The sequence below is a fragment of the Triticum aestivum genome, chromosome 3A, assembly GCF_018294505.1.
Source record: "Triticum aestivum cultivar Chinese Spring chromosome 3A, IWGSC CS RefSeq v2.1, whole genome shotgun sequence".
NCBI lineage: Eukaryota > Viridiplantae > Streptophyta > Magnoliopsida > Poales > Poaceae > Triticum > Triticum aestivum.
The window spans coordinates 465,055,428-465,064,540 of NC_057800.1; the positions used below are offsets into that span (position 1 = coordinate 465,055,428).

At 44.8% G+C, this 9,113-nt stretch overlaps 1 protein-coding gene across 1 annotated transcript; it reads left to right on the forward strand.

The window, feature by feature from the left end:
- The first annotated feature begins 1,257 nt into the window (after positions 1-1,257).
- On the forward strand, positions 1,258-5,614 carry LOC123056937 (uncharacterized). The gene is made up of 9 exons (XM_044480147.1): positions 1,258-1,331; positions 2,039-2,236; positions 2,316-2,373; positions 2,518-2,844; positions 2,970-3,012; positions 3,562-3,647; positions 3,727-3,850; positions 4,451-4,519; positions 5,226-5,614. The coding sequence occupies exons 1-9, from the start codon at positions 1,258-1,260 to the stop codon at positions 5,321-5,323; spliced, it is 1,077 nt and encodes a 358-aa protein (XP_044336082.1). The 3' UTR covers positions 5,324-5,614.
- The last annotated feature ends 3,499 nt before the right edge of the window (positions 5,615-9,113 follow it).

Here is a 9,113-nt window from a genome sequence, read left to right on the forward strand (position 1 = left end):
CCTAATGTCACCTAGATACTCCAATGTCACCTCAAGTATCCGTGGGTATGATTATACAATATGCATCACACAATCTCAGATTCATCTATTCAACCAACACATAGGACCTCAAAGAGTGCCCCAAAGTTCCTACCGGAGAGTCAAGACGAAAACGTGTGCCAACCCCTATGCATAGGTTCATGGGCGGAACCCGCAAGTTGATCACCAAAACATACATCAAGTGAATCACGTGATATCCCATTGTCACCACAGATAAGCACGGCAAGACATACATCAAATGGTCTCAAATCCTTAAAGACTCAATCTGATAAGATAACTTCAAAGGGAAAACTCAATTCATTACAAGAGAGTAGAGGGGGAGAAACATCATAAGATCCAACTATAATAGCAAAGCTCGCGATACATCAAGATCGTACCACCTCAAGAACACGAGAGAGAGAGAGATCAAACACATAGCTACTAGTACATACCCTCAGACCCGAGGGAGAACTACTCCCTCCTCGTCATGGAGAGCACCGGGATGATGAAGATGGCCACCGGAGAAGGATTGCCCCCTCCGGCAGGGTGCCGAAACGGGTCTAGATTGGTTTTCGGTGGCTACGGAGGCTTCTGGCGGTGGAACTCCCGATCTATTGTGTTCCTCTAGTCGTTTTAGGGTATATGGATATATATATATATAGGAGGAAGAAGTACGTCGGGGGAGCCACGAGGGGCCCACGAGGGTGGAGGGCGCGCCGGGGGGGGGGGGGGGGTAGGCGCGCCCCCTGCCTCGTGGCTTCCTCGTTGCTTCCCTTACGTAGACCCCAAGTCTTCTAGATTGCTTCCATTCCAAAAATAAGTTCCGTGAAGTTTCAGGTCAATTGGACTCCGTTTGATTTTCCTTTTCTGTGATACTCTAAAACAAGGAAAAAACAGAAACTGGCACTGGGCTCTGGGTTAATATGTTAGTCCCAAAAATAATATAAAATATATAAATAAAGCCCATAAACATCCAAAGTTGATAATATAATAGCATGGAACAATCAAAAATTATAGATACGTTGGAGACGTATCACCCCACCTTCCACCTCCCTCCCCACTGCCACCTACGACCCCAGAGGTTCGGCCCAACGTCACACCCTAGATCCGCATAGCTGGAGGCGGTCATGATTCGCGGGCCGAGTCACAACTCCAATGAGGTGGACCATGTGGCTAGGAGCTACGACCTCCCATACACGTCGGAGCCAACTCATCTCGCCTAGAGCACCGCCTCGCGTCATGGCTCTCACCTCCAATGCCGGGCGCGTGTGGAGGCACTCTGACATGGCATCGGCCTCCTGCCTGCTTTACAGGTTGGTCTACGATGGAGGAGTGAGAGGAATGATACAATGACGAGCCGACCCTTCATATATAGTGTAATAGTTCAATCAAACGGGTATGAATTTTCCTTGGCACGTTAGCACTGGCAATGGACCCATGCTATCAGATATTGCGTCAAAAGAAGTCTTTGACGACTGCCCCCTCTGCGCGATGGCGCTGGAGGACACGTTTCATGCATTTTGCAGAAGTCCTAGAGCGGTGGCACTTTGGCAAGCGATGGCAGAACAGTGGCAGATTCCCCTACCGGCGTCGTTTCAGCGAATGGGCTCTGAGTAGCTTGCCCAAACACTTTGCGACCTGCCGGACACAGAGAGATTGGAGCTCATGATGACATTATGGCGTTCCTGGCACGTTCGCATTGGGATAACACACCATAAGAAGCCGCCCCCAGTCGAAGCATCCAAGAGGTATCTTCTAACTATGTGGACTCACTAATTGGTGTGCAGAACAACCCAGGTGATGATCGAGTTAAAGGAAAGCAAGTTGTGGATGTGGTGACTCCCAGCAAGCCATTACCGCATGCTCAACCCATCAATGGTGCCCCACCCAGGTGGTTTCCTCCGGCTCAAGGATGGGCAAAATTGAACGTTGACGGATTGTTCTGCGCCACATCGGGAACTGCAGGGGCGGGCATGATTCTGCGTGGCTCCACCAGTGACATCATTTTCTCATCCTGTAGAGAGTTGCGCACATGTGCAGAACCATTGGAGGCTGAGCTCTCGGCTTGCATGGAGGGCATCAACCTCACCCTGCAATGGACGGAGATGCCGATAAAAGTAGAGACGAACTGCCTTGTCACTCTTAACATGATTAATGGCCCGGACAAGGACCGGTCTCGCTATACCATGTTGGTTGATCAAATTGAAAGGCTTTTGAGGTAAGGGAGGATGTTCAAGCTATCTCATGTTCATAGGGAACACAACGCTGCAAGCCATTATCTGGCCTTCTTTGGACAGACATAAAGTCGCACTATGGTGTGGTTGGATTCGGAACCAGGAGACGTCCCTGATATTTGTAAGAATGACTTATGTCCTGATTGATAAAATAAAATCTTTCTTTCATCCGAAAAAAGACCCGCAGTCAATCAAGTTTTTAGTGCTTTTGTCAAACAAAAATCGATGGTTTTTGCAAATTGATAAAACGGTGGGTTTTTTTTAGGGAAGTGGTTTTTTCTTTATCCATCGTGCACAATTACGGTGGTTTTTGGCAATACTCTCCCAGTCCCGACTCCCGACGCCGCGGTCGCAGCCGCAGCCGACTGGACGCCGCAAGCAGCGCAGCGCCGGTGAAGAGCCGGACCTGTCACCTCCTCCGCTCCCGTCAGTTCCGGCCACTTCACCGCGAGCCCCACTGACCCTCAAAGGCCTCAACATGGCAGGTCTGCTGCTGCGTACATTCATCCGGATCCAGCCCCGGGCGCCGATGAGCGCCGCCGGTGGAGCCGCGCCCTTCTACGCCTCGTGTCCCTCGTCGCCCCGCACCGTCGTACGAGACCTAACTCTAGACTTGCCCCCATTTATCCTCCACTTTGCTTCGTCCATCTCGAGGCGTCCCTAACTGAGGGGAGAAAACCAAGTTTTTGTATGCCTCACCGTGGCCCATGATTGCAGGCGCACCTGGAGGTGAGGGGGGAGCAGGCCGCTGCTGAAGTTGGTGAGCTGCAGCCCCGTTCATTTTAAATCTCTTTCGACCTAGATCTCCTGGCTCTTGATTGTGTGCATTAACCTAAATTTACATCTCCGCTTATTTATATCTTTTTTGCCATATTATGCCATCTCCTGATGCACGCTTCTGAGTTTGAGGCCAGGTGTGCATTCAGAAGGACAGAACTCCACAACTTAGAACAACATGAACTCAGACGAATTATGCAAGCAGATGAACCACAGTAGAGTGCATTGAGGGCAAACCGGAAACAATCCCGTATTTTCATGTATTCATTAGAGGCTCAATTATTTAATTTTACAAACGAAAACTTATCTTTTTGCAAAAAAAAAAAAAAACCAATCAAGCTGTACTAACTTGGGGTCCTAACACCTTACTTTGTGATTCTCAGTAGGAAAACTATCTGTATCAGCTGTCAGGATGACCTTTTCCTGCCCTTGATTAATGCTTGTCTAGTTAATCTATACTGCTGTGACTGCATGTGACGCTAATAATTCCACAGTCCTGTAAAAAATTAAGTATGCATTTGTATTGTTTCAGAATTATCAAAGAAGAGTTGTATCCCATGCATTTCAAAGGATCTGCATGCCATGTCAGAAGATTCTGCTAAAAAGTCACTTGAACAGGTTTCTTTCTCATACTTTGTTATAGTGAAGAACTTCATTAAGACCAGTGCTATTCCATTGATTGACCCCTTAAAAACAGGTGACTGGTTGGGAACTGAAAAATGAAGGTGACATTTTGAAATTACACAGAGCATGGAAGGTGAAGAATTTTGTAAAAGGTCTTGAGTTCTTTCAGCTTGTTGCTGCTGTTGCTGAGGAAGAAGGTCTCTTCTTTTTCTCTGTTCTACGTATTCACATTGTCCCATTTGTCAAATTCAATTAAAAAAATGCTGGAAAGTTTCTAATGTCCAACTGACTTCCTGTCCTACAGACCTCAATCCTCATTGTAATGGAATTTAAGAATATCATTGGCACATACATAGCGCAGCAAGTCGATGTATTGCTAATAATTATATGCTCAGTACCCCAGTATTTTCAGTTCTTCACAGTGATATTAATTGTTTGCGTTCTTAACTGAATTCCACATAAATATACATCATATCTACACAGCCCTCGCCAAACCTGGGACCTCCTAAACCTGGTTTCAGAAGATATATTTCCCCTCATTTATCCATGGTTGTGATAATCAAACTACTTTCGTTCAAACTGTGCTACGTATGTGTTGCATTTGTTCAAGTTACATGCTGCCGTTCCATTTAGCATGATTAGAGATTTTATTTTACATTTCTAAAGGAAAATGCTACTGAAATTGGTCATGATTTTTTTTAGTTCACTCAGAATCCAACAATTTTCTTGCCATGTCTTGTTTGTTCGTTTCAGTAACAATCTGAGCAAAGTATGTTTAAACGGGTATGTTTTCCCAGGTCACCACCCAGATCTTCATCTCGTCAGTTGGAACAATGTGAAAATCGATGTCTGGACTCATTCAGTCAGTAAGTGTTTCATATGGTTATTTTGGCTAATTTATTTTGACTTCACATTTACTCTAGGATTTCACGGACTGTCTTTTAGTCAAATCTCTCTTTAAAAATTTGAGTACTTCGCCTCACTACTTTTCACAATGAATCTTATCAATAACTACCTATGTTGATTTCTGAGAAAAACATAACAGCATTGTTATAGTAGATTATTAAATCCCTGGGACCTAGTAAACCAAATTTTGTGCTGTAGGATTTTTATTCTGAACAGGAACGGTTTACTAGCTATTCATTTGCTTTTTTAGGAACACTGGTAGGTTGACTGGTATGATGTATGACCTAATTTTTAAGCAGAAAGCCAAATGATCATGTTCAAAACATTTGCCGCTCATGCTTCAAAGATTATTCCCATGGTTGTTAATTTTATTAATATCATGATAAAGTACTTTAGATGTTATGAATGTATTGATGATATCGGGTTCAAAGTCTTTTGAGCATGCAAAATTCATAGATACTTAGGTGCTTGCTGCCTATTGGCAGTTAGGCGTTGTCATGATAAAAAATTGCGTATTTCTTATAGGGAAATTTGATCAACTTAAAATGAAGAGAACGAGCCATAAAAAACTGGTTCATTCATCGTGAAACAGTGCTAAAAAACACAAGCACAATAAAGGACTCGCCAAGATGTTTGTTTATAATTATCTGTTTATCGTGGTATCAGGAGGTTTAACAGATAATGACTTCATCCTTGCTGCAAAGATCAATGAACTCAAGCTAGAAGGCCTTTTGAGCAAGAAAAAGGCTACTTCCCAGGAGTAGCTTTGGGAGATCAAGCAGATAACTTTTAATGTGTAGATGCCAAGAAATGCCCTTTTATATTGTCTGCGATGATTGTACATGCCGTTCCAAAATGAGTACTTCCGATGTGAATTCCACTTAACCTTTGGTGAGATCTATCTGTTCTGGGCGATGCGTTTCTCTGATGATACGAATCTGGGTCACCCTAATACTTGTTTGTATCTTCTGAATATATACAGTAGAAGGTGCCATGTATGCAATGGCATAGATTTTTTTTTAAGATAAAGATGCAATGGCATAAATATATGATCATCTATGGTGTCGCCAAAATATTTGAGCCTTCCTAGGCTCTGTTTTGCAATGTGGTACCTTTCATAAGTTAGGTGGAAGCACATTCTTTTGTGGTGTAACCCAAAAATATCACTAAAGCTAGTAAAGATCCTCCTAATTAACTAAATTTCATAAGTAAGCTAGGCCATCGTTGACCCATCCTATTACCAATGAAACTATGAAAGGGATGCCCCTTTTTTTGCAATTAGGGTTGCTGTTGGAGATGTTTTTTTGTGTCTAAAAGCCCTAGAAAGCGGTTATGTCCTATTGTAGGGCTGCTGTTGGAGATGCTCCTGCCTGTGAAAAAAAAAGCTACAATCACAAATTTCTTTGTCGAGAAATAAGTTTTCAAGATGATTATTCTATGGCGGTTGCTACGAATCAGCCGGATGTTCGATCCAGCAGCCCTTCGATCCACACCGCGTCCCGCTCTGCAGTGAAGGTGCATCAGCCTGTTGTTAATCCACACCACGCGCTCTTCTGAACACAGCCATGGTGCAACAAAAACCAAAGGATGGCACCTGCGCCGGCGACCTCGCAGCCCTAGAGCAGCCGGAGATGCTGCATCATCGCTCCAAAAAGAGCCGCCGCCGACGCGCTGTATCGCAGACTTGCAGTGTTGAGACTCACCGAGGTCCTGCACCATGGTAGCACCGAGGACTGCAAATAAAGCTTCAACGCAGCACCGACGACACCCCGGCGAAGCTCCACTGCAACTCCATGGAAGCACCGTCGACGCTCGGTTGCTCCATTGCATCCCAGTGACGCTCCATTGCAGCTCTGGGGGAGCTTCATTGCAGCCGCGGCAAAGCTCCAACGTCCCCGATGGTGCTCCATTGCAGCCGCGGCGAAGCTCCATTGCAACCGCGGCGCAGCTCCAATGTCCCCGACGGTGCTCCATTGCAGTCGCGGCGAAGCTCCATTGCAACCGGGACAAAGCTCCAACACCCCGACGGTGCTCCATTGCAGTCGCGGCGGAGCGCCAACATCCCTCCATTGCAGCGCCGGTGATGACGGCTGATGCAGCGACGCAGCACGCGACGGCCATGGCGAAAGCTGCGACAAAAAGCATGACGACGACAACTGAAGCTGCCATGTAGCACGAGGATGATGCGATGCAGCTACGGTGGCGTTTCAATGCATCCACGGCGGTGCGAGGATGAATCAGGCAACGGCCGACGGCGTTACCTCCTCCGCTTCTGTGCTGCTGCTTGCTTTTCCTCCGCAGCTTGACGAATGAGAGAAGGAAAGGGAAAAGAATCGGGTGGAGGATATGCTTTGTGGGAGAAGTAAGGTGGAGCGATAGGAGCGGTGGGCGGGGCCACAGCGACACGTGGTGTGATACATCTCCAACGTATCTATAATTTTTGATTGTTCCATACTATTATATTATCTGTTTTGGATGTTAATAGACTTTATTTTACACTTTTATATTATTTTTGGGACTAACCTATTAACCCAAGGCCTAGTGCAAATTGTTGTTCTTTTTGCCTATTTCAGTGTTTTGCAGAAAAGGAATATCAAACGGAGTCCAAACGGATGAAACCTTCGGGAGCGTGATTTTTGGAACAAACGTGATCTAGCGGACTTGGAGTGGACGTCAAGAAACGGACGAGGAGTCCACGAGGCAGGGGGCGCGCCCTGCCCCCCCGTGGGCCCCTCATGGCTCAACCGACCTACTTCTTCCTCCTATATATGTTCACATACCCCAAAAACATCCAGGAGCACCAAGAAACCCTATTTCCACTACCACAACCTTCTGTACCCAAGAGATCCCATCTTGGGGCCTTTTTCGGAGCTCCGCCAGAGGGGCATTGATCACGGAGGGCCTCTACATCAACTCCATGGCCCCTCCGATGATGTGTGAGTAGTTCAGTTCAGACCTTTGGGTCCATAGTTATTATCTAGATGGCTTCTTCTCTCTCTTTGGATCTCAATACAAAGTTCTCCTCGATCTTCTTGGAGATCTATTCGATGTAACTCTTTTTTGCGGTGTGTTTGTCGAGATCCAATGAAATGTGGGTTTATGATCAAGTCTATCTATGAACAATATTTGATTCTTCTCTGAAATCTTTTATGCATGATTGGTTATCTTTGCAAGTCTCTTTGAATTATCAGTTTGGTTTGGCCTGCTAGATTGATCTTTCTTGCAATGGGAGAAGTGCTTAGCTTTGGGTTCAATCTTGCGGTGCTCGATCCCAGTGACAGAAAGGGAAACGACACGTATTGTATTGTTGCCATCGAGGATAAAAAGATGAGGTTTATATCATATTGCTTGAGTTTATCCCTCTACATCATGTCATCTTACCTAAGGCGTTACTCTATTCTTATGAACTTAATACTCTAGATGCATGCTGGATAGCGGTCGATGTGTGGAGTAATAGTAGTAGATGCAGGCAGAAGTCGGTCTACTTGTCACGAACGTGATGCCTATATACATGATCATGCCTAGATATTCTCATAATTATTCGCTTTTCTATCAATTGCTCAACAGTAATTCGTCCACCCACCGTAATACTTATGCTATCTTAAGAGAAACCACTAGTGAAACATATGGCCCCCGGGTCTATTTTCCATCATATAAGTTTTCAATCTATTTTATTTTGCAATCTTTACTTTCAATCTATATCATAAAAATACCAAAAATATTTATCTTATCATTATTATCTCTATCAGATCTCACTCTCGTAAGTGACCGTGAAGGGATTGACAACCCCTTTATCGCGTTGGTTGCGAGGTTCTTATTTGTTTGTGTAGGTACGAGGGACTTGCGTGTGGCCTCCTACTGGATTGATACATTGGTTCTCAAAAACTGAGGGAAATACTTACGCTACTTTGCTACATCACCCTTTCCTCTTCAAGAGAAAACCAACGCAGTGCTCAAGAGGTAGCAAGAAGGATTTCTGGCGCCGTTGCCGGGGAGTCTACGCACAAGTCAAGACATAACAAGTACCCATCACAAACTCTTATCCCTCGCATTACATTATTTGCCATTTGCCTCTCATTTTCCTCTCCTCCACGTCACCCTTACCGTTTTATTCGCCCCTTTTTTCCGTTCCCCTTCTCTTTTCCAGTTTGCCTCTTTTTGCTTGTTTCTTGTTTGCTTGTGTGTTGGATTGCTTACTCGTCACGATGGCTCAAGATAATACTAAACTGTGTGACTTTTCCAATACCAACAATAATGATTTTATTAGCACTCCGGTTGCTCCTCTTACCGATGCTGAATCTTGTGAAATTAATGCTGCCTTGCTGAATCTTGTCATGAAAGATCCGTTTTCCGGCCTTCCTAGTGAAGATGCCGCTATCCATCTAAACAACTTTGTTGATTTATGTGATATGCAAAAAAAGATGTGGATAATGATATTGTTAAACTGAAGCTATTCTCATTTTCCCTTAGAGATCGTGCTAAAACTTGGTTTTCGTCTTTGCCTCAAAATAGTATCGATTTATGGAATAAGTGCAAAGATGCTTTTATCTCTAA

Excerpts from the sequence above, each read along its gene's own strand:
- LOC123056937 (XM_044480147.1), top strand. The coding sequence starts at position 1,258 with ATGGCTCTCACCTCCAATGCCGGGCGCGTGTGGAGGCACTCTGACATG. Across the intron at positions 2,845-2,969 it reads CCTCGTCGCCCCGCACCGTC|GCGCACCTGGAGGTGAGGGG; the intron begins GTACGAGACCTA and ends CCATGATTGCAG. Across the intron at positions 3,013-3,561 it reads GCAGGCCGCTGCTGAAGTTG|AATTATCAAAGAAGAGTTGT; the intron begins GTGAGCTGCAGC and ends GTATTGTTTCAG.